Here is a 24,939-nt window from a genome sequence, read left to right as displayed (position 1 = left end):
GATATTAAAAATATACATTAACTTGACTTCAATAATGGATGGCTTGTGTGTGTGTGTGTGTGTGTGTGTGTGTGTGTGTGTGTGTGTGTGTGTGTGTGTGTGTGTGTGTGTGTGTGTGTGTGTGTGTGTGTGTGTGTGTGTGTGCGTGTGTGTGTGTGTGCGTGTGCGTGCGTGGGAAATCTGATCAGTCAAAGATTTTTACAATTAACAATGTAGATTTGTTCAGTCTCCCAAAGAGGAGAGACAGGACGAGAGAGAGATGGGGAGAGAGAGAGAAAGAGAGAGAGAGAGAGTAAGCTGAGTAAGCTAATCAGGGACAAAAAGAAGACCATAGCAAGTACAGAGATCGGATGGAATGGCGTTTAATCGAAACCGATAGGCTCGCATAGCACTAGCCGTAGCTTATTAGCATATAAATCATGCCAGTGAGCACACACAGATTAAATTAGCGTTAGCATCGGGGTATCTCCAGGTTGCTTTGTATAGTGGGCCAGGCTCGATCGCATCGGATCGGGGCACAGTCAAATTGAATTAGCTGGCGCTACGTAGCGTAGCAGCGGTTAGCATATTTCCTTGTTAAGCAATCTAGGGCACATTGGCCTGGAAATTGAATTAGCTTAAAAGAAGCCCTGTGTAATGCAGCTTAAAGGCAAATTAGATCTGAGTTAGCGTGTGGCTTAGGCTAACGGACAGTGCTATGAGCTTATTGAGCTATATAGTAATTGAATGGGTAAGCTTAGCTGGGATCAATAATTGTCTCCACCAGGCCAAAAGCATGGGGAGAGAGTATGTCCGTCTGACATTTTCTGACGAGCCGAAATCATTTCGGCACTACAGCGGAGTATGAATCGGCCCTAAGTCCTAATATGCAATTTCTTCAAAAACGATTGACATTTTATGGAAGAAGCTTCTGAACATATTGCTAGTTTGACCACTGGAATTGCTCTAATGGTAAAATAACAGCTCATCTATATGAGCTTGTAGGTCGGCAGTTTTTGCTGTGTAATGTGCTTCCATAGAAGACGTGCTGACTAAAATCAGTCGTGGCGACTGAGAACATTAATCCATTTTGACCTGAGCTCAATTCTACAATAAATGCCTTCTAAATCCTGACAGTTTTCTGAAAAACTCTATTTATATTTTCATGATTTAAAAAAATCACACCCGTGTGAACTGAGTGGTGCAACTCCCCTCTCTCTCTCTCCCCCCTCCTCTCTCTCTCTCTCTCTCTCTCTCTCATTAGCAGGCAACAGTACAGCACTATCTCTCTCTGTTTCTGTACAACAGCGCCCCTACTGGTACTAATAGTCATACTCGTGCTCATTACCACATACATGAACGAACACGGACATTGCTGTTCCTTGGAGTGGTTGCACCACTCAAAAATAGCAGACCTACAAGCTCATAGCTATGAGCTTGTAGATCTGCTATATTTCAATAGCTAAATTATAACATAATGTTTAACACACCAAAGGAGGTTCCCGCCCAAAATGGGTTAAAATCCAAGAGATCGGGCCCCCTCATTAGCATATTGCTGCCTAGCAACAAGACCCCAAGACATGGAGAGAGAGAAGTGGGAAGGGGGCAGAGGAGAGCATGGATGAAGGGACAGAAAGTGGAGGGCGAGACAAGTCACATGTCATCCATTTGGAGAACGTAAAATGAAACCCTTACAGGTCATTTTACTACAGTTACACTCAAGTAAGAAATCACATCCGTGTGAAGTGAGGGGCGCTCATATCATCTACATCATCATACATCATCTCATTCGGGCCCATCAGAATTTGTGTCCTCACCTTCGTCTTCAATGTTTGTGTTACGCAATGTTTGTGTTTTCACAAGCAGTGGTTTTTGGTCTTTGAGGGGGTTCCAGGTGGTCCCCAGCTAAATGATGGAGAGTTGGTATAACCATATGGACCCTTATAGATCTTTAACTCTTAAACTCTTAAAATTAAACCTAATTTTACGCTCTCAAGAGTTACATTATTATTAAAACATCTGCATTACTTAATTTACAAGAAGTCTACACAATTAGAGAATGTAGAAGACCTCTTATCTGTTGTCTCTCCTGTGCTACCAACATCAATTTGGAAAGAATTGTGGACAAAAGCGTATCCAACGACCACAAATTATTCTTTGGTTTTAGGTCTGAGAGGCTAAATCTCATCAAGATGGTGGTCTGTGGCTCAAATGCCAAATGAATAATGGTCCTTGATATGAAAAGGGTTGAAATCCACTGGTGTAGAGGAAGGGAGGAGAGAGGAAGAGCGGAGGAAGTAATGCGTCTTCGATGGTGAAGAAGCAGGAAGTAGAGTATAGCGGCGAGTCCACCTTGGGTTGACTTCTAACATTCTCTTTATCTCCCTTTTCCTCCCTTTATCGTTTCATCGTCTTTATAATTAAATGCTGAGACAGAAATGTTTTCTGAAGCCTGCACGCATGCACGCACACACACACACGCACTCCCTCTCTCTCTCTCTCTCACTCACTGATAAGCGTTTGCTATATTGCGGATGGGATAAGACATGATGACTGTGTGTGTGTGTGTGTGTGTGTGTGTGTGTGTGTGTGTGTGTGTGTGTGTGTGTGTGTGTGTGTGTGTGTGAGAGAGGGATATTGTAACAGAAACACCACTGCAGTACACCGTCCAACAGACTTCTGTAACACACACACACACACACACACACACACACACAGGGATAATGTAAATTCACGTATGCCCCTTTCAACACAAAATGATATACATGACAGACAGCACTTGACATAATGTCTCTCTCCTCTCTCTCTCTATCTCTCTCTCTCTCCCTAAGACAAACAGGAGGTGTGGGAGATATATTTAGGTAGGCGTGAAAGAGAGATGATGTGAAAGGATAAAGATATAAGCAGAGTGCGGTTGTTGTGACTCACACAGGACAGAAGGAGGTCCGCTCGGTACAGGGCTATGGTGTTGTTTTTGATGGCGCACTTAGATTTTGGTTTTAAGTCATAGTCTTTTGAATCATTTTCATTTAGTTGTAGTCACATTTTAGTCACCTGGAATGTTTTAGTGTTAGTCTAGTTTAAGTTCCTCCCTAACATTTTAGTCTAGTTTATATTTGTTGACGAAATTGACAGTATATTAGTCATAGTTTTAGTCATCATGGCTACTTAGTTTTTATTCTGTTTTCCTCAGTGAAAAAAGTAGTCGACGAATATTTCTTGTCACCATTTTGGTCGACGAAATCAAGACTATAAAGCAATATGAAAGCACTATACATTTCGGCCATTTGAAAATAGCCGATCTGCGCCCAGGGCGGCCTAGCGGTCCGGCCACCCACCTATAGGCTGACAGCGTGTCGTCTTCGAGTCCCGATCCCGACGACCTTTGCTGCGTGTCGCATCTCTCTCCCCGTTTCCTGTCACACTACTGTCAAAAAAGGCATAAAAAAGCCACAAAAAAGAAGGACAAAATAAATCTGTATGCTTCACTTGACTTGACTCTCTCTGCCACCCCCCACTATGTGGGAGGGGTGGCAGACATTTCAATACACTTGGAAGTCTTAAATGACCCGACTTTTCTATTTTTAGCCCTCCTGTCTCTCTCGTTCTGTTTTCCTCGCCCTCCCTCCCTCTCTCTCTCTCTTTCTGAGATCGAGACTTTGTTTTCCATGAAACATTACTAAAAGTAACAAGGTTGTCTCTCTCTCTAGTTCGTGGCCCAGCCTAACTGATTGTCTCTCTCTCTAGTTCGTGGCCCAGCCTAACTGTCTCTCTCTCTCTCTAGTTCGTGGCCCAGCCTAACTGTCTCTCTCTCTCTAGTTCGTGGCCCAGCCTAACTGTCTCTCTCTCTCTAGTTCGTGGCCCAGCCTAACTGATTGTCTCTCTCTCTAGTTCGTGGCCCAGCCTAACTGTCTCTCTCTCTCTCTAGTTCGTGGCCCAGCCTAACTGTGTCTCTCTCTCTCTAGTTCGTGGCCCAGCCTAACTGATTGTCTCTCTCTCTAGTTCGTGGCCCAGCCTAACTGTCTCTCTCTCTCTCTAGTTCGTGGCCCAGCCTAACTGATTGTCTCTCTCTCTAGTTCGTGGCCCAGCCTAACTGATTGTCTCTCTCTCTCTAGTTCGTGGCCCAGCCTAACTGATTGTCTCTCTCTCTAGTTCGTGGCCCAGCCTAACTGATTGTCTCTCTCTCTCTAGTTCGTGGCCCAGCCTAACTGATTGTCTCTCTCTCTAGTTCGTGGCCCAGCCTAACTGCCAGCAGCTCCTGGCCACTCTGTGGTACGACGGCTTCCCCGGGTGGAGGAGACGCCACTGGGCCGTCAAGCTGGTCACCTGCTTCATCATAGGACTGCTGTTCCCCTGCTTCTCCCTGGTAAGAGGAATGTTTTAGTGTTTAGTCTAGTTTTAGTCCACTAAATATACCATTTTAGTCGACTAAATCCACAGTTGACTAAAATGTATTTTGGGCGGGCCTGGATGCCGTCGTATAATGATTTTGTACTTGCTGAAAATGGCCGATCTACAAGCTCACAACGCGTCGCACCGCGACGCGTTGTGAGCTTGTAGATCTGCTATTTTAAGCATGCAAACCTAGTGTAAAATGACTTACACTGGATCTCTTGTCCACTAGTCCCTTCCTAGCAGTTTAGTCTAGTTTTTATTTGTTGACTAAATTGTCAATATATTTAGCTTAGTCATCATGGCTTTAGTTTCCATTTAGTTTCCGTCAGTGAATATAGTATAGTATAGTGTAGTATAGTCGATGGACAGACAGACAGACAGACAGACAGACAGACAAAAGATAGACATATAAGCCTGAAAATAAATGACAATGGACAATTGAGCTCTTGTGTGAGTGCCGTGGTTGAGTCACTGTGGTGACTGGGAGACCAATCAGGATTGAAGGAAAGATGGAACGTGGTTTTGGTAAATGGTGAAATGGTGCATTTATAAAGCACTTTACATTCAGGCACGCACGCATGCGCACACACGCACGCACACACATTTATACAACGATGGTGGAGGAAAACCATGCAAGGCACCAACTTGCACATCGGGAGAAATTAGGGATTCAGTTCAGTCTTAAATGGTACATTTATATAGCGCTTTTATACAAATCGCTTTACATAGATTGTGCATTACATTCACCCATTCACACACAGATAGCGGAGGAAACCTGCATGAAAGGCACCAAACTGCACATCGAGAGCAATTAGGGGTTAGGGGTCGTGTCTGACTCAAGGACACTTCGACACTAACTCTAATGACTTAAAATGTCTTACTTATAGTCTTATACTGGATCTCTTGTCCACTCGTAGCCTCTGAAACCCAGACGTTTTTATTTCCAGGGAGGGAAAAAAAAGTCTGGGTCCACTTCAATTCGGCATAGAGTAGCGCAAACGTCGATCACACTCTGCTGATTTCTGATCGTCTGCACCTTTGTTAAATTGACGTACACATGTACACACACACTCCTCTCTCTCTCTGTCGCTCTAATTAATTAGTCTCATGTCGCGCAGCTGTAGCCTGGCACGGCCAGACTCATAGCGAGGGTTCACTGATGTTTCCTCCCTGCTGTTGTTGTTTTTAGCATGGTATGAGGAGTGGAGGAGGAGTGTGGTGACGTCAGCTTTTTTTTACGCTGATTGGCTAGATGGATCTGTCTGTCAAGGCAACTACTAACGCCCACTTTTCAAGCTGCCTATGGCCGAAGTCCAGACTCAGCTGCCGGGAAGAATCTTCAGTGAATCCCCGCTATGAGGCTGGCCAAGCCAGGCTAGCGCAGCTGCGTCTAGATTCCTGCCGGGAGCTGCCTATGCCATAGGAAGCATAGGTGGACCCCAGGCTAGTCCACTAGTAACCTTCCTAACATTTTTGTTTTTATTTGCTGACGAAATTGTCCATATATTTAGTCTTAATTTTAGTCATCGTAGCTTAGTTTTCATTTTGTTTCCATCTAGTTTTTGTCAGTGAAAAAAGGTAGTCGACGAACATTTTTCGACTTAGTATTAGTCGACACAATCAACACTGGTCTTAACCCATTTTAGGCGGGAACCCATTTTGGTGTTAGCATTATGTTATGCTTTAGCTATTGAAAAATACAAGCTCATAGCGCGCCACCGAGTGGCGCGCTACGAGCTTGTAGGTCTGCTATTTTTGAAAAATCAAAGAACGACTCGATGTAGAAGGCATTTTTAGAATCTGACCTCAGGTCAAAATGGGTTAACAGTCTCTCTCTCCCTCTCTCTCTCTCTCTCTCTCTCTCTCTCTCTCTCTCTATATATATATATATGCTACAGATCTACCTGCTGGCTCCCAAGAGCGCGCTGGGCCACTTCATCAAGAAGCCCTTCATCAAGTTCATCTGCCACACGGCGTCCTACCTCACCTTCCTGTTCCTGCTGCTGCTGGCGTCGCAGCACATCGCACGCACCAACCTGCACATGCAGGGCCCACCGCCCACCGTGGTGGAGTGGATGATCCTGCCCTGGGTACTGGGTACGTCCACTCTCCAGTCGCCACCACTGACTGCAGGCTTTTTGGTTTCGGGCACATTGATCTACAAGCTTAGGCTATCAGCCTTAGCTTAGGCTACAAGCTTACAACATGTCTCAGTGCAACTTCTATAGAAGTGTGCACTGCACCGAAAATAGTATAGGCTTATATGAATATAGTTCTCAAACCTTCAAAGTTGGTTTTCAAAATCAAAATAGCAAATGTACAAGCTCACGGCACGGCACGAAGTGACGCTCCCGGGGGTGCGTGGTCGGGTGCGTGCGTGTGTGCGTGCGTGTGTATTGTGCCATCTCTGCTGCCATATATGGCGGAGGGCAGCTGCCACTACATGTGTCCACGGAGTGCCGAGTGACATGAGTGTTTAATATGAGCTAAAACATGCTTTTCCTGCGTGTGGACATAATTAACATTGTTCAACTGTGTGTGTGTTTTAGGGTTCATCTGGGCAGAGATCAAGGAGATGTGGGACGGAGGCTTCACGGAATACATCCACGACTGGTGGAACCTCATGGACTTCGCCATGAACTCTCTGTACCTGGCTACCATCTCACTGAAGATAGTAGCCTACGTCAAGGTAATGACCTGTTACTTTTCAGGAAATGGAAGGACACTTTTACAAGCTCACAACTTGTGGACTTGTAGCTTTGCTATTTTCACTACAAAGTAAGTGAAATACAATTTCCAAGTCTCTGCCCGACAGCGACGATATAACAAAAGTATTTCATCCATTGTTCCTCCCAGCACAGATTGGCGTCAGGTTGAGCGGTGAAATGGAAATGGCAGAGCCGACCGTATGTCTAAATCAGTTGTGTTTTGTGCTGCCGGCACAGCCGTGAAATTCAGTTAATATGCTAATAGACTGGGCTCAACTTTTTATGCTGCCGCCGCGGAGTGTCTTCCGACAGTTTTTCACTCCAAGATGTCAGTTTATTATAGTGCTCCTGTTTGCAGAGCTTTGTTAAGATAAATGCCAATCACACACAGCATGTGCGTGCGTGTGTGTTTGCGTGTGCGTGTAGTGACCACAGATGCGTGTGGTGACCACACATCTGGTGACCACAGTTCCCAACTCACCAGATGTGGAACAAATAGTGTGTTTGTGTGGGACAATGTGGGACACGTGGGGTTGTGTGTCGCACGCATGAATAGGAGCAACTTGGACACTCAGGCATGAAGGAAGCATGAGTTCAAGTCCGTTGCTCTCCCCATGTCCCCCATATATGGGGACTAGGTTGGCGGAGGGTGTGTAGAGCACAGGATCACATTAGATAATGACACAGGGGTGAAAGATGGGTTACAAAATCGTGGGATAAAAAAAATATTAAGTAAAAAGAGTAATAATATTTCTATTCCTCTGTGGAATAGAAAATGTTATTATCTACATTTATATTCAATTAGACATTTCTATCCCGTCCCTTCACATAGCAATATGCTTTGCCATCTGGTTGATTCAGTAACACACACTATGATGATAATAACTATAACAGAACTACTATGCAAATAAAAAAATATGCATTTACTTATTACTTGGATTTAGTACGAACGTGTCCATAGGCTACACCGTGAAGCCTCCTTTTGAGCAACACGTTGTTTGTGAGTCTCGCATCGTCTGTGTCGCTTCACGTCATATTCACCTCTGTGTGTTACTGAGAAAAAACAGAATCAGAATCGCCTTGCACTGCAGACTTCACCCACGGACATCTGGTCACCATAGTATGCGTGCGTGCGTGCGTGCGTGCGTGCGTGCGTGCGTGCGTGCGTGCGTGCGTGCGTGCGAGACGGAAAGAGAGTACATTTCCCATCCACTTGTCCAGGGACAAAAGTCACTTGTCCGGAGCACGAGCACACATAAATACATTTTAAATCAACTAACTGTAAGTTGGTTTTGGTGAATCATTTTTTTAAATATTAGATGAATATTCTCAGTTTACAAGTTAATATAATGTCTGTGATCTTACATACATTTCATGTATTCCAAATACGTTTGTGCTTCCCAGACATTGACTGTTTCCAAAGGACCTTTTCATCGTTTTCAGTCCAGCTTTTCATTGTGGCGAAGTGGCGATATTTAACTTTCAGATGGATATGAAAGTAGAGGACGATATAAATAAAGTTGTATTAATTAATTACTGGGTGAGTAATGAGTACACATGCAGTGCTACAAGTTTAAATGCCGACGTGGTCAGTCTGCTAACCTTGCACGAATATAGGACCGATCTATGGTGTATTTGGAATACATGAAATGTATGTAAGATCACAGACATTCTAGGGCTATTAACAGTATATAAGTCAATTTTTAATGCACTTGTCCAGAAAGATTTAATACTTGTCCCGGACAACAGGACAAGCCTCAATGTCAAGCACTGCTTAAGTGACTTAATTTGCAATTTAATAACTTAATGATAACAGTAAAGTAAGCGTGTACGACTCAGCTGGTTCATTTTTTTCCCTTCCATTATAGATGCATACGAGTGTATTTCATTCACACAGGGAGGATAGTTAGCGTTGGGAGTTTATTGGTTATGGAGTGTTTCAGTTCAGGAATGAATGAATCCATTCCCTTTAATTGGGTGGTGTCATGATAGGCCTATGTCTGAATCAGTGGCTTTTATGCTCGGCTGCAGGCGCAACCTTGAAATACAGTTAAGCCATTCTGGCCGGGAACCCCATTTGGTGTTTTAAGCATTGTGTTATACTTTAGCTATTGAAAAATAGCAGATCAACAAGCTCATAGCTTGTTGTAGATCTGCTATTTTTGAAAAATTGTGAAAATGTGGCGCAAATCTTTGAATATATATTATTCCGGAGCGAACGTTTTGAACTCAAATCTTTGTTTCTGGGGGCGGTTCCTGGAACAACATATTTTCAGGCGGGGGTCTGCGGCCAGATACAGATAATTCTGGGGGTCCTTGACGTGAAAAAGGTTGAGCACCACTGACATAAAAACATAGGATTTTCAGAAAACTGAAAACATTTATTGAATCTGGTCTCAGGTCAAAATGGGTTAATATGATAATAATAAGGTTTCATGCCGCCAGGCTGCCGATGTCTCTCTGAAAATCATTTTTCATTGGAAAAGTGTCTTGTTTACGGCTCTGCTATTGCCAGAGCTTTGTTAAGATAAATGCCAATAGAGGCAGATGGGCTGAGAGTGGCAGGGTTAATTAAAGGTTATGTCAAGTAGAAAATACACAGAACAAACCACCTGTAGGCGTCGATGACGTTCAATGATGTAATCCTTTTAAGTTTTATGTCAACTGTAATTGCAGTGGCGGAGAAAACGATACCACCAGGTGCTCACAGGAGATACAAGTGGTTAAAGGTAGTTAAAGGTGTCAGGGATCAAACATGAGAGAACAATACGTGATCCCATGCACACCTTCTCTGAAACAGGGCGATCGCCAACACGTTTGGACCTTGAAAGGTCTTCAACAGGGCGAAACGTTTGTGTATTTTTTAGATTCTTAGATTAATCGTGATCATTAATCGATTCACAAATGTGAAAAATGTATTCTTTTATTATTTAAAGATATAATATTTTACTTATTTGACTTGACTTGCAATTGTTGAACCTTCCAGTTGACACTGTTCTCAATTTTTTATTTATAGCAATACAAGATAATGGAAGTAAATTCATCTGTTTTCACTTCGAATCATTAGAAAGGTCTTTGATTCTTAGTCACACAGCGAGGGCGAAATAAATCATGCATAGGCATCGCGGTGCTTCGGTAATCCAATCGTAATCGCATTGTAGCCCAATTAATCGGAATTAATCAAATCGTGTAGCCCTCTGAGTCTGAAACGAAACGTCAGGTATAGGATTCTGCCCCTAGTAATCACAATTGCAACTGGATTAAAACCTGGCCCTTACCCCTGTGCAGGAGACCCTACATAATATCTACTGTTCATACAAGAGGGAATCTGCACTTATTGGGCTTGTGAGCTTCAGGCAGGGCTACTAATTTGTCAACCAGTAGGTGTTCCCAAATTAATTATTAAAAGACGTCTGTATATGATCTGCTATATTTGAATAACCAAAGTATAAAATGATCAATGAAACATCCACACACATGTCAAATCTAATAAAAAGAAAGATTTTGATGTAAAAAATATAGAAATGTACACGCACACACAAACACATGCGCACGCACACACACACAGACCAGACGGATGAGCCATCTGCAACAGCTGCGAGTCACTGATGGTGGCCCGCCTACACCACCGGCACGTACGCACGCTTTTCATCATACAGCGCATTTCTGCTGATGTGCACATATACTTTACTACATGCATGTGTGCACACATTTGAAGTTCAATGATCATTTAGAACAAGTTGTTCTAAATTGTTGGGAACATTTCACAGTTTCAAGGTGAATAGGTGAATTTAGAAGTACCTCATCCGTGAACCTACTGAGGGGGCGAGAGAGAGAGAGAGAGAGGAGGGTAAAGCAGAGTTATTTATACAGGCCAGCTATCAGAAACAACTTCTAACCAAACAAAAGTTGACGCCGTTCGACACGCATCCAAGTCCAATCTGATCCCATTCATTCCGCTGTGTGCTTTGTAAAGAGCAAATGGATGGGTGGGATGGATGTGCGTGCGTGCGTGCGTGCGTGCGTGTGTGTGTTGTTTAATGGTTGCCAGTCACTCAACACTCATCTCACGCTGATAGTAAGCCCATGGGCTGTGTGAAAGTGTCACAGATGAAAAATGATGATGGTTCTCTCTCTATCCTTACCAATCTTTCACTCTCTCTCTCTCTCTCTCTCTCTCTCTCCCTCCCTCCCCCCTTGCAGTACAACTCCTCCCGGCCCAGGGAGGAGTGGGAGATGTGGCATCCCACGCTCATCGCCGAGGCCCTGTTTGCCATCGCCAACATCTTCAGCTCCCTGCGGCTCATCTCTCTGTTCACGGCCAACTCTCACCTGGGCCCACTGCAGATCTCCCTGGGTCGCATGCTGCTGGACATCCTCAAGTTCCTCTTCATATACTGTCTGGTACGCTACTGTTGATCTGGACAGCAAAATATTTAGTTTAGTTTTAGTCATATATAGTCGCTAGAATAGTTTCTGATTTTTGTTTTACGTCACGTTTTTTTTTGTGCCACCTGGAATGTTTTAGTGTAGTGTAGTTTAGTTTTAAATCTCTTGTCCACTAGTCCCTTACTAGTTACTAACATTTTAGTCTAGTTTTTATTTGTTGATGAAAATGGTCAATATATTTAGGCTTAGTTTTCATTTCCATTTAGTTTTCGTCAGTGAAAAAAGGTAGTCGACGAATTTCTTTTGTCATAGTTTTAGTCGTCGAAATCAACACTGCTTACATAAAAGTAGCAGTGACACAGTTTTCCTGTTTATCAGCTGTTTGATATACAGTACATGTACACACAGACACTCAATATACAGTACATGTACACACAGACACTGGCGCACGCACAGACATTAACCCATTTAGACCTGGGGCCGATTCTAAAAAAAGAAGTCTTCCAAATCCTAATCGTTTTCTGAAAAACCTATGTTTCTATGTCAGTGGTGATCAACCCGTTTCATGTCAAGGACCCCCAGAATTATCTGTATTTGGCCGCGAACCCTCATCTGAAAATTCATATTCAAAGATTTGCGCTACATTTTCACAACTTTTCAAAAATAGCAGAGCTACAAGCTCGTAGCGTGGCACTAATTTGTAGATCTGCTATTTTTCAATAGCTAAAGTATAACATAATTCTTAAAGGGGTTCCCCGTCCTGAATGGGTTAATAAAAGTGAATGCCACAGTTTTCCCCTGTTTGATATACACGTAACACGCACGCACACACATGACACATGCACAAACATATACGCACATACACATCAATAAGGTTCAAACTTCAGTTAAGGAGCAAATGGAAATATGATGTATGTATTATGTATATGAATTATGCAGTGTGTGTGTGTGTGTGTGTGTGTGTGTGTGTGTGTGTGTGTGTGTGTGTGTGTGTGTGTGTGTGTGTGTGTGTGTGTGCGTGTGTGTGTGTGTGTAGGTGTTGTTAGCATTCGCTAACGGTTTGAACCAGCTGTATTTCTACTATGAGACCAAGGCGTCAGACGAGCCCAACAACTGTAAAGGAATACGCTGTGAGAGACAGAACAACGCCTTCTCTACGTGAGTGTAAAACACACGCACGCACACACCAACTCACACATGCACGCACGCATGCACGCACGCACACACACACTCAAACCTCTGTGTGTAATTGAATAAAGCTATGGCATTATAACATTTTTTATAATAGTTATTTATTGGGGACAGATAAACAGCACATATGGCAAAGAAAATCATTGCACATCGTGTCACACATAAAAAAATAATTGTGAGTGAGTGAGTGAGAGAGAGATTTAATTACTTATATGGACTGTATTATTTATTATTTATTATTATTGCGCGCACGCACACACACACACACACACACACATGCACACTCACACACGCACACACACAGTGTTTATGATGTTGGCTCGCTGTCAGCCTAATATAGGCATGTATATATATCCCACTGATGTAGCTGATCCATAGCCGTTTATTATGGCTCCAAACAGTTGCCATGCAGAGAAGGAAGGAGGCACCCAATGTTTGGCCCTTGAGCAAGGCATTACTTTGGCAAGGAAAACACTGCAGTATATAAGCTTCAAACAGTGTTGATTTCGTCGACTTAATACTGTGACGAAAATGTTCGTCAACTACCTTTTTTCGCCCACGAAAACTAAATGAAAACTAAGCTATGATGACTAAGCTAATTTGTCTTGGAGACAGAGTCACAGCTGCATACAGAGATAACAGACACATATGAAAAGGAAAAAACACCATGAAACTCCCAACATACACAAAACAGAGATATTGCACACATTCCCTTGATAAAGTGCAACTAGTCAATAAAGTGCTTTTGACAATCCCTGAATCTCTGAGTCAGTAAAGTGCATTAGCCCTCCTACATGGATGCGGGTCTACTCATAGACATACAGTATATGTGTCTACTATTAAAATCAGCTGACAGCTGTCATATCAATAGTGATCCCCTTAAAAAAGACATGCTTTTAGAACAAATTATTAATGCAGCCTCACAACTGCCTCACAACTGCTATCGTCCTGTATTTGGTCCTCTATAAAGTCTGAATACGTTCACATCAGTAACGAACCGAATCCGGCCTTTTTTGGCGGACCATGGTTCGTTTCTTTGATCCGCACCAGAGTTCGGATGCACGTTGTTGTAGGCTATACGTCTCTGGTGAATTGTGTGCATCAGCAGCAAGCACATTATTGTTCAAACACCTGCTCCTCTGTCCATCTGTTGCTCTTATTTGGCTAATAAAATAATTAATAAGAATGAATGCAATAGCAAGTTGTTGCTATGCAATAGCAAGTTGTTGCTGTCATGTTGCTGTTCTCTTCTCTCTCTGTGTGACTGAAGTTTGCGCCCGAAAATTGTAGACAGTGATTTCCCCTCATGTTCTTTTTCCCGCCATCGTAAAATGACCTTTTCTTACTCGTCGACTTAAACACGGTTGGTTTCGTGCCAACGCACAAATACAACAGCTCCATGTATTTGAAGGCAAGCGTTCAGCCGAGGCAGTATTAAATGGAACAGAGTTTAAATGGAACAGAGTTTAATGACTCCCAGCAAACCTGTTAACCTTCGACTCCCGACCAGGAGAACACTCGGCTGAGTCTGTCTGAACTGTCATGTCCAGCGTTTCCATTGTCATCATGATTGAGCACCAGACCACCGTTTGGCTTCTGTTGCAACGCGATGCCCCGGGAATCAAACCAGCCATTCAGCTATGGGCCATGATGACAAGTGGTAACTGATAGGGCTTAATGGCTGTTATCAGCCCTCGGGGGGCATTTCTGGCGTCTGTCTGATGGGACTGATAACGGAACCGTATAAAGGGACCGATAAGCTCCTTTAAAGGAGTAGTTCCCACCCAAAGTCGGTTACGCCAGTGGTCCCCAAACATTTTCATGTCAAGGACCCCCAAATTGACACTAATTAGCCCGAGGACCCCCATTTGAAAAGATATGCCAGGGACGCCCATAAGAGAAGATTTTTTTTACTTTTTCAAGCACCCCCCAGTTTGACATGCTTTAGTCTACGGACCCCCCCGTTTAATGGCATTTCTATCTATGGGACCCCCAATTTATATTGTAAAATCTGTTACTGGCTGATCTACAAGCTCAATGTTTTTAAGTCAAATCTTTGCTTTCCGGGGGGTCCCTGGAACAACATATTTTCAGTTGGGGGTCCACAGCCAAGTACAGATAATTCCGGGGGGTCCTTGACATGGAAAAGGTTGAGCACCACTGACAATTTTTCAGAGAACTGTTTAGAAGACATTTTTTATTTTAGAATCGGCCTCAGGTCTAAATGGATTAAAACATGCCCCGTCCGTGCCTGGCTCTTTGGACTGGATGTGCATGCTCTTATCCGCCTGTACGCTGTCATACTACGACAGCACTGCAGCACCGCGCCGAGCAAAAAGCTGCAGGCCTCGAGGCGGTGTGGACTGAATCACAGCCATGGTATATATACAGTACCTCTGCATCCGTTGAGGCGCTGTGGACTGAATCACAGCCATGGTATATATACAGTACCTCTGCATCCGTTGAGGCGGTGTGGACTGAATCACAGCCATGGTATATATACAGTACCTCTGCATCCGTTGAGGCGCTGTGGACTGAATCACAGCCATGCTGGTATATATATATACCTCTGTATCCGTTGAGGCGGTGTGGACTGAATCACAGCCATGCTGGTGTATATACAGTACCTCTACATCCGTTGAGGCGGTGTGGACTGAATCACAGCCATGGTATATATATATACCTCTGCATCCGTTGAGGCGCTGTGGACTGAATCACAGCCATGGTATATATACAGTACCTCTGCATCCGTTGAGGCGGTGTGGACTGAATCACAGCCATGGTATATATATATACCTCTGCATCCGTTGAGGCGGTGTGGACTGAATCACAGCCATGGTATATATACAGTACCTCTGCATCCGTTGAGGCGGTGTGGACTGAATCACAGCCATGGTATATATACAGTACCTCTGCATCCGTTGAGGCGGTGTGGACTGAATCACAGCCATGGTATATATACAGTACCTCTGCATCCGTTGAGGCGGTGTGGACTGAATCACAGCCATGGTATATATACAGTACCTCTGCATCCGTTGAGGCGGTGTGGACTGAATCACAGCCATGGTATATATACAGTACCTCTGCATCCGTTGAGGCGGTGTGGACTGAATCACAGCCATGGTATATATACAGTACCTCTGCATCCGTTGAGGCGGTGTGGACTGAATCACAGCCATGGTATATATACAGTACCTCTGCATCCGTTGAGGCGGTGTGGACTGAATCACAGCCATGGTATATATACAGTACCTCTGCATCCGTTGAGGCGGTGTGGACTGAATCACAGCCATGGTATATATATATACCTCTGCATCCGTTGAGGCGGTGTGGACTGAATCACAGCCATGGTATATATACAGTACCTCTGCATCCGTTGAGGCGCTGTGGACTGAATCACAGCCATGGTATATATACAGTACCTCTGCATCCGTTGAGGCGCTGTGGACTGAATCACAGCCATGCTGGTATATATATATATACCTCTGCATCCGCTGTGAAAGCCTGCAGAGGACACACCGCTTATTTTTTTGTTTTTTGTTTTGCTTTGCAATGTTCTTTTCCCGTTGATGGAATGATTTGTTGCCAGGGGTCAGAATAAATGGGGGAAGAAATCGTCCATAGAATCATAAGCTTCTCATTTTAATGCCTATCCCATATGAGCCAATCCCAGCCGTGTCTCAGTGCATTATGCTGCCCCCCCCCGTTATGTGCAATTGCTGCTGAGGTATATGGTGCAATTCATTATAGAATGTAGTATACACACAGGCACGCGTGCACGGACGTGTGTGTGCGCGTGTGTGTGCGTGCACGGACGTGTGTGTGTGCGTGCGTGCACGGACGTGTGTGTGCGTGCGTGTGTCCGTGTTTGCTGAAAGTGCAGAGTGGGTGCCAGGTGGTCAGTGGAATTTTAACTCTTTAAAACCGGGAAAACATCTTTGTCTTTTTTACATTTTAAACACTCCAACCATTGTTGTATACTTAAAAATAAATACATTTCTTTATTGTTCTTTTTTGTTATGTTGAAGATTTGTGCAAATCTCTCTCTCTCTCTCTCTCTCTCTCTCTCTCTCAATAATTTCAGATGGGGTGTCTGCGGACAAATACACGAGTTATATTTTTTGGTTGTTTAGATAACATTTTCAGAATCGTCCTCAGGTCTTAATCGGTTAATGAATGCTGCGGTTTGTTTTTTAGATAATGGCCTTATTGATCAGCGATCAATGCCATTACAGTTAGACCCTGGGATTAAATGGCCTGTTATGTGTTCACATAACATGCATAGCACGCACGCAACTACTCAACTACTTATAACAACATAGGTTTTCTTTCCACATGCGTTAAATATAATGGCCCAACATGTCAAAAAATGTAAAATGCCCAAACATGATGATATAAACCTTAACAAATACACACGCTGCCTTTGACTTTGAAACATGTTAACATTATGACACACAAACATGGTGATCAGTAAATACTTCCATGATATGGTGCACGCACACACAAACACACACACACACACACACACACACACTGAGTAATAAATGCTGAATATTTAATGAAGGAAAAAATACAAAAGCCTCGAGACAAAACAATTCTCTACATCTGTGTGTGTGCGTGCGTGCGTGCGGTAGAGAGATGAATAGAATGAAAAATAGAGAGAAGAATGAGAGGATGTTAGAGAGAGAAATAAGAGAGAGATGTCTCGAGGCTGTCATCGTGTCACTGTTCCGACACAATGAAAGGACGAATGAATCGAGGTGTTGCAGAGGAAACAAATTCAGTCTCTCTATTTAGCTCTCTCGTCCCTCTCTCTCCATCTCTCTGCTCATGTCTCTCTCTCTCTCTCTCTCTTTCTAGCTCCTCTCATGCCTCTCTTTGGAGTACTCCACTCCTCTCATCATGACATGGTTAAATGGTGGAGTCGTGTTTACAGTAGTGGCCTTTTATCCAAAGTGCTTTCACAGTGCATGCATTGTAGCACGTTCACACACTGAGCAGGAGCTATAGTTAGGTGTTACTGTTGGGTGTCTTGCTCAAGGTGACTTCTTGACTCTATATGACTCTTGAGCAACTAAAACTGAAACGCCCCTCGTGCCACTAATTAACGTGACAAGGCTTTCACGCGACAAACTGTTTCTAAGGCCACATTTACACCGGCAGACAAATCCAGCCTGAATCAGCTCTGTGCCACATCCAGATTGGAATCTGATTTGTCTAAACACAATCTGAGAATCCCATCGTCAAATATTCTGGAAAACAGCTGCGAGGCAACAGTCTGTCTTGAGAGACTAGTCTAAACAAAACAAATCACATGGAATTTGATTTTTACAAAGCCACATTCAGAGGTGGTTTCAAAATCTGATTCAAATCTGATTCACGCAGTAAACCTGATCTTAATCGGATTCCATGTGACTTGTTTGTGTTTAGACTTCTTTTTTTTAATATATATAATTTTTATCCCACGATTTTGTAAACCATTTTTCACCCCTGTGTCAATTATCTAATGTGATCCTGTGATCCTACACACCCTCCGCCAACCTAGTCCCCATATATGGGGGACAAGGGGAGAGCAACGGACTTGAACGCATGCTTCCTTCATGCCTGAGTGTCCAAGTTGCTCCTTTACACCTGACAGGGGGGAGTTTCCCTGGTTGGACGTAATGCGTGGAAGGAACACGTTATTCAAACCCGTTCCTTTCCCCTCCATCTGGCCAGGGGGAGGCAGTTTAGAGACCAGGATTACTGCATGTTTTTTGTGAGGGTACCTACCCTGTTTAGACTTATTTAAACTCAGGCTGGATTCGGCTGCCAGTCTGAACACAAAAGCATGGTCTCTTGCAAAAGCAGTGTGAACGGTCGGGGCCAAAAGATCACATTTGAGAAATAAATCAGATTTGACTGGATGTGACTGCAGTGACAATCTAAATAATGAATTGTACCCTGTTCCCTCTCTCTCGTCCGTCTCATCTCTCTGCAGGTTGTTTGAGACGCTCCAGTCTCTCTTCTGGTCCGTGTTCGGCCTGCTCAACTTGTACGTGACCAACGTCAAAGCTCGCCACGAGTTCACCGAGTTCGTGGGAGCGACCATGTTCGGAACGTACAACGTCATCTCCCTGGTGGTGCTGCTCAACATGCTCATAGCCATGATGAATAACTCCTACCAGCTGATAGCTGTGAGTAACAAACTACACCTATTAACTACCAGCTGATAGCTGTGAGTAACAAACTACACTTATTAACTACCAGCTGATAGCTGTGAGTAACAAACTACACCTATTAACTACCAGCTGATGGCCATGATGAATAACTCCTACCAGCTCATAGCTGTGAGTAACAAGCGGCAAAATGTGTATTATTATTATTATCAACAGGACCACGCAGACATCGAGTGGAAGTTTGCAAGGACCAAGCTGTGGATGAGCTACTTTGACGAGGGCGGGACCCTGCCGCCTCCCTTCAACATCATCCCCAGTCCAAAGTCCGTGTGGTACCTCGTCATGTGGATCCACCACAAGCTGTGCAGGCGGGGCCCGGCACCCGACGAGGACCCGCACAAGTGTGCCAACCTCCGAGAGTTCACGGTGAGGCGAGCGCTCCACCATGCAGCGGTCGACGAATATACTATGACACTGACGAAAACTAAATGGAAACGACATGGAAACTAAGCTACGATGACTAAAACTATGAAATATATTGACAAATAAAAACTAGACTAAAATGTTAGGAAGAGACTAGTGGACAAGAGATCCAGTATAAGTCATTTTACACTTGGTTGCATGCTGAAAATAGCAGATCTACAAGCTCACAACGCGGCGCACTGCACATGTCAAAGTTGTTTTGACATGGTGTTATTTCCTTCTTCCAGGAGCGTCATGCAGACAGTCTGATACAAAACCAACACTACCAGGTCAGTACCATTGTACCGTGTGTGTGTGTGTGTGTGTGTGTGTGTGTGTGTGTGTGTGTGTGTGTGTGTGTGTGTGTGTGTGTGTGTGTGTGTGTGTGTGTGTGTGTGTGTGTATAAAAAGACAATAACATTGTAATACTAGTCATTAAGCTACATAATTATATAGAGTCTAGACCAAAGTAAATAAAGTCTGTCATGTTTGCATGTTTGAAATCAATAATATCAATATTCTGATATTTACCTGTGGGCTGCATTAAGTGATGGTGGGGGGGCGCATGTGGCCCCCGGGCCACCAGTTACCCATGGTTTAGACTAGCATTGCAGTGGTGGCCATTTCGTGTCTCCCCAGATAGAAAGGCTATTCATTTTCCCCATAGAGATTTCAGAAAATTTTCATAATATTAATTGATTTATGGCCTGGAACCAAGACATCCATAGTCAGGGTAGACTGGAACTCATATGCTTTTTATGCTCCCGGCAGGATCCACCCAGAGAAACTAGGCACAGCTGCTGGGCATGAGACTAATTCATTAGAGTGACAGAGAGAGTGTGTGTGAGTCAATTTAACAAAGGTGCAGACGATCAGAAATCAGCAGAGTGTGATCGACGTTTGCATTTGCGCTACTGTATGCCTAATTGAAGTGGACTCGGCCCCAGACTTTTTTTTTCCTCCCTGGAAATAAAAACGTCTGGGTTTCCGAGGCTAGGGTCAGGGTGAATCATGACCATTAAACATTTTGATTCTGTGTCAACAGATTTTTGAATATTTAATTATATACTATATTTAATAAATACCCCCAAAACCAAAGGTTTTATGCTCACAATTCACCAGGAGCCTGGATGGTTTGGTTCCAGGCTTAAAATAATATAATTTTTTTCTGAAATCTCGGTGGGGGAAAAGAAAAATGAACAGGCTTTCTATCTGTGTAACACAAAATGGCCGTACGGGCGTACACCCTCTGCTCTGCTCTCTCAAATCAACACGAAGCACACTGTTGTTCGCAGTGTGGACTGGAGAAGTGCAGCGATCGGGTGAGATTGGGTGCATGTGTGGAAGGAAAAGCTTGGCTGATTAGAAACATGTGTTCATTCAATCAGCGGACTGACTGATGGCTGATTACAGCTGAGGCGCATGCCTCCTGTGTCCTGCACGGACCAGCGCCGGGCTGCACTTAGGGGGGGAGGAGGGGTAGATGCTGGGTTCTAATTCATTGAACGGATGTAAGTCAAAGCAAACGTCCCCGAGATTTAGCAGAACTGCACGTGTGTGCTTGCACACTGAGCGCGTGCAGTAACCATAGCAACTTGTCTCCAACAGGAAGTGATACGCAGCCTGGTGAAGCGCTACGTGGCGGCCATGATACGTAGCGCCAAGACGGACGAAGGACTGACAGAGGAGAACTTCAAGGTGTGTGTGTGTGTGTGTGTGTGTGTGTGTGTGTGTGTGTGTGTGTGTGTGTGTGTGTGTGTGTGTGTGTGTGTGTGTGTGTGTGTGTGTGTGTGTGTGTGTGTGTGTGTGTGTGTGTGTGTGTGCGTGCGTGCGTGCGTGCGTGCGTGCGTGCGTGCGTGCGTGCGTGCGTGCGTGCGTGCGTGCGTGCGTGCGTGCGTGCGTGCTCACTAAATGGTGGTTCCATATTTGAACAGAAAATTGCATTATACAAAGCACAGCTCTGTTGAAAACAGAGGCGCGCATGAGCACACGTGTGTGTGCGTATGTATGTGTACTTAGAGTATCTTTGAACAGTGGAAGAGCTCAGTCCGAGAGAGGGGGAGAGAGAGAGAGAGAGAGAGAGAGAGAATAATTAAAGACGAAAGAGAAAGATGAAAAGGTCAGAGAAGAAAGTGTGGAGGAGACAGACTCATGATGTAATCTCTCTTCTCTCTCTCTCTCTCTCTCTCTCTCTCTCTCTCTCCCTCTCTCTCACTTTGTATAATCAATTGCTTTCCTCTAGTGCAGGGGTCTTCAACGTTTTTTCAGCTCAGGGACCCCTTAGCTGAGAGAGAGAGAAAGATGAAGCAGGGACCACCGCTACATATTGTATAAAATTATAGTTCAAGTGGTAATGTAAAAGAAAAAGAAGAAGAAAGAAAACGTGTGTGTGTGTGCGTGTGTGTGTGTGTGTGTGTGTGTGTGTGTGTGTGTGTGTGTGTGTGTGTGTGTGTGTGTGTGTGTGTGTGTGTGTGTGTGTGTGTGTGTGTGCGCGCGAGCGTGCGTGCGTGTGTGTGTGTGTGTGTGTGTGTGTTGCTTCTACATCCTAACAGTTTTCTGAAAAACCTATGTTTCTATGTCAGTGGTGCTCAACCTTTTAGGACCCCCAGAATTATCTGTATTTGGCTGCCGACCCCCATCTGAAAATATGTTGTTCCAGGGAGGGACCCCCCCCCCCCCCAGAAGCAAAGATTTCAGTTAAAAATGTTCGCTCTGAAAGAATATATATTAATTTTTCACAAATAGCAGATCTACAAGCCGCGCTACGAGCTTTTTTTCAACAGCTAAAGTATAAGCTAATACACCAAACACCAAAAGGGGTTCCCGTCCTGAATGGCTTCATCCAGATCCCACCCCACTCCCACTCAAAGTTACTCCCACTCCCAATGTTTTGTTTTAATTAATATATTAGTCATTAGGAAAGGCAATGGCTTTTGTGTTCTTTTTTAGATGACTGTGTTTCATGCATGATTTAATTCAAATTATATGCTAATAATAATGAGGCTGATGTAATTCCCGCTCCTGCCCGCTCCCGTTGACCTCTCATTCCTATCGCGTATCACGTCCCAATCCCGGGATTTAATACAAATTTTTAATCCCATCCTGAGGGATTCCCACGGGAATCCTGAAAGAAATGTCAGCCTCTAAATAAACTCCAGTGCATAACCTCCGCTAAACTCCTCTAAACGGTACACACTATGACAGCCTCCTCTCCTCACGTCTCTGTGTTTGTTTTTAACGGTCAGCTCGTGTTGTATCTGTCATTCTGCTCTCTGTGTGCTCTTTAAGTCGCGGTTCAAACTGCTGTGAAATTGCTCCAACCTCGCTGGTGGAGTTTGAACACTCGTGTCTCACTTGAAAAGTTTCCTGGAGCTCGTCCAAGTGGAGTATAGGGGTTTGATGATTAAAGTAGGGGGGGACTCGTACGTACATATAGCCTACATACGCACCCTTAGACATCTTTAACTCTTGCGAATGTAAAATGAGACATTTCACGCTCTCAAGAGTTAAATTATTGTTGAGAATCAGAAGCCAGAATGTAAAAATCTGTCTTTCTAATTTACAGTACAGTACAGTATGATGACAAGTGGGCACCCTGGATGAGTGGCCACCAACTGGCCAACTGGATGGAATGGCGTGGCGCTAGAGCGAGACCGGCCGATGGCCGGCCGAGTTCTAGTACAGATAATTCTGGGGGCCTTGACATGAAATAGTTTGAGAACCACTGACATAGAAACAGAGGTTTTGTGAAAAATGTGAAAATGGACCTCAGGTCTAAATGTGTTAACTCATGTTGGTCCCCAGGAGCTGAAACAGGACATCTCCAGCTTCCGCTACGAGGTCCTGGACCTCCTGGGCAACCGCCGGCCGCCACACCGGAACTACCCGTCGTCCACGGAGCCGTTCGGCGGGGGGGTGGGGCCGGCCTCGGAGGAAGAGGAGGACGACGACGACCGCCAGACGGGAGGGGGCGGGGCCAGCCGGGTCAGCCACAGGACGCTGTCGAGGGGCGTGACCTTTGTGAATCCGTCCCTGGAGGAGGAGGAGGAGGAGGAGAGCACGTACAGCGTGACGGCCCTGGTGCGCTCCATCGCTCCGGGGGGAGTGGTGTTGGTGGGGGGGGAGGAGGAGAGGAGGGCCGCCAGGGTGGGCGGAGGAGGAGGAGGCTGGGCGTTGGAGGAGGAAGAGGAGGAGGGGAAACCAAAGAGCAACGGGCTGAAGACGGCCGTCCTGCCTCCCCCGCCTCCTCCCACCTCCTCCTCTGCCCCCGCCACCTCCAACCTCCCCTCCTCCTCATCCTCGCTGTCCTCCACACTGGCACGCCTCCAGAGGAGGCTCCTCCCCTCCTCCTCCTCCTCCCGCTCCACCAGGGCGGCCGGTGGAGACTCTTTCTCTCACCGCCTCTCCTCCTATCTCTTCACATCATCGTCGTCATCGTCCTCGTCTTTACCGTGCGCCCCAACCTCCTCCTCCGACGACTGCTGCTCCTCCTCCTCGCGGCCCAAACCCCGCCGCAAGGCCCTGCCCCTCCCCCGCCTGCCCCGAATCCACTTGCCGCACCCCCCGCCGCCCCCCTCCTCCTCGACGTACACCATTTCCGACGGCCGGCTCCGGCCGCCGCCGCCCACCCCAGCTCCTCCTCCCGTTCCTCGCTTGGCCGGCCTCCTCGGTGGCGTCGCCGCCACGACGCAGAGTGACACGCGGCTCAACGAGGTGGGCGTGGCCGCCGCCGCCCTGCCGCCGCCCCACAACGGGAGAGACTCCTCCTCCTCCTCGGCGCTCCTCGCCATCATGCCTCCCCTGCATTCCCTGTCCCTGTCGCTGTCGCCGCCGCCCTCCTGCCCCTGCCAGTCGCTGCACTGCCGCTCCAACATGTCGGAGTCCAGCGCGCGCCTCCTGGACTCGTCCAGCGAGGACGTGTTCGAGGGCGGAGCGCGCACCATGGCGGCCGGCGGCTGGGTGGGGCCGTGCGACGACGCCTCGGCCACGACCACAGAGGAGGAGTCGGTCACCACGCAGCTATAGGAGGAGGAGCTAGGGATCCCGCTGGGACCGGATCCGAACCCAAGGAATCTGCTGGTTTCCGTCGCATTTTGGAGACGTTTTTCTTATTTATTTTTCTTCCCCGGGAAGCGGGTTTTATCTACAGTACACTCTCAGAGCTTGGATTTCACGTCTGCTATATACGAGAACAGTACCAGTGGTTTCCAAAACGTTTTTTTCTTTTTTATATCAATGATCTCTATAACTTTGAGAGTGTACAGTTGCATTTGTTACACTCTCAGAGTTACAGACCTGCAAGGGGTCCATTTGTAACCTCCTATAGGAATGTTTGTAGGGGAACCATTCGGGAATGGGACCGTTAAGAGGGAATCATTAAGGATCCGGAATCGATCAAAATCCCAATGGATCCCCAAGGAGGAGCTGAACCTCCTGCACACACAGAGAGAGAGAGAGAGAGAGTAAATAGCGACAGAACGGATTATGTCGCCCAGAACGGATTCTGAAATCCAGTGATCTCTTGGAATCTTGGATTTATGGAGACACCTTTTCTGAATCCATCAGCGTTTCGAGGCTAAACGCTTACAAAATGACAGACTTCAGAAATGTCGACGTGAATGAAATGTCGGGCCGGGGATGTCGGACAAAGAGAAGAG

The 24,939-nt window shown here is 45.4% G+C and overlaps 1 protein-coding gene across 1 annotated transcript in view; it reads left to right on the top strand.

Annotated features, from left to right (window-relative positions):
- The window catches only part of trpc5a (transient receptor potential cation channel, subfamily C, member 5a), a gene marked incomplete at both ends in the record, with an annotated part of 46,454 nt that extends 22,147 nt beyond the window's left edge, over nt 1-24,307 (top strand). The window contains 11 exons of the mRNA XM_080792251.1: nt 4,208-4,345; nt 6,273-6,471; nt 6,924-7,063; nt 11,286-11,486; nt 12,508-12,629; nt 18,643-18,838; nt 19,037-19,246; nt 19,531-19,572; nt 20,891-20,980; nt 23,087-23,428; nt 23,465-24,307. Of these exons, the coding sequence (XP_080648377.1) occupies nt 4,208-4,345; nt 6,273-6,471; nt 6,924-7,063; nt 11,286-11,486; nt 12,508-12,629; nt 18,643-18,838; nt 19,037-19,246; nt 19,531-19,572; nt 20,891-20,980; nt 23,087-23,428; nt 23,465-24,307 (2,523 nt within the window). The remainder of the gene's footprint in view (nt 1-4,207; nt 4,346-6,272; nt 6,472-6,923; nt 7,064-11,285; nt 11,487-12,507; nt 12,630-18,642; nt 18,839-19,036; nt 19,247-19,530; nt 19,573-20,890; nt 20,981-23,086; nt 23,429-23,464) is intronic.
- Between the last annotated feature and the right edge of the window lie 632 nt (nt 24,308-24,939).

The sequence above is a fragment of the Protomyctophum bolini genome (genome assembly GCF_963924005.1).
Source record: "Protomyctophum bolini genome assembly, chromosome: 20".
Lineage (NCBI taxonomy): Eukaryota > Metazoa > Chordata > Actinopteri > Myctophiformes > Myctophidae > Protomyctophum > Protomyctophum bolini.
The sequence above is the reverse complement of the archived record's forward strand: the minus strand, read 5'-3'. Positions and strand labels throughout refer to the sequence as shown.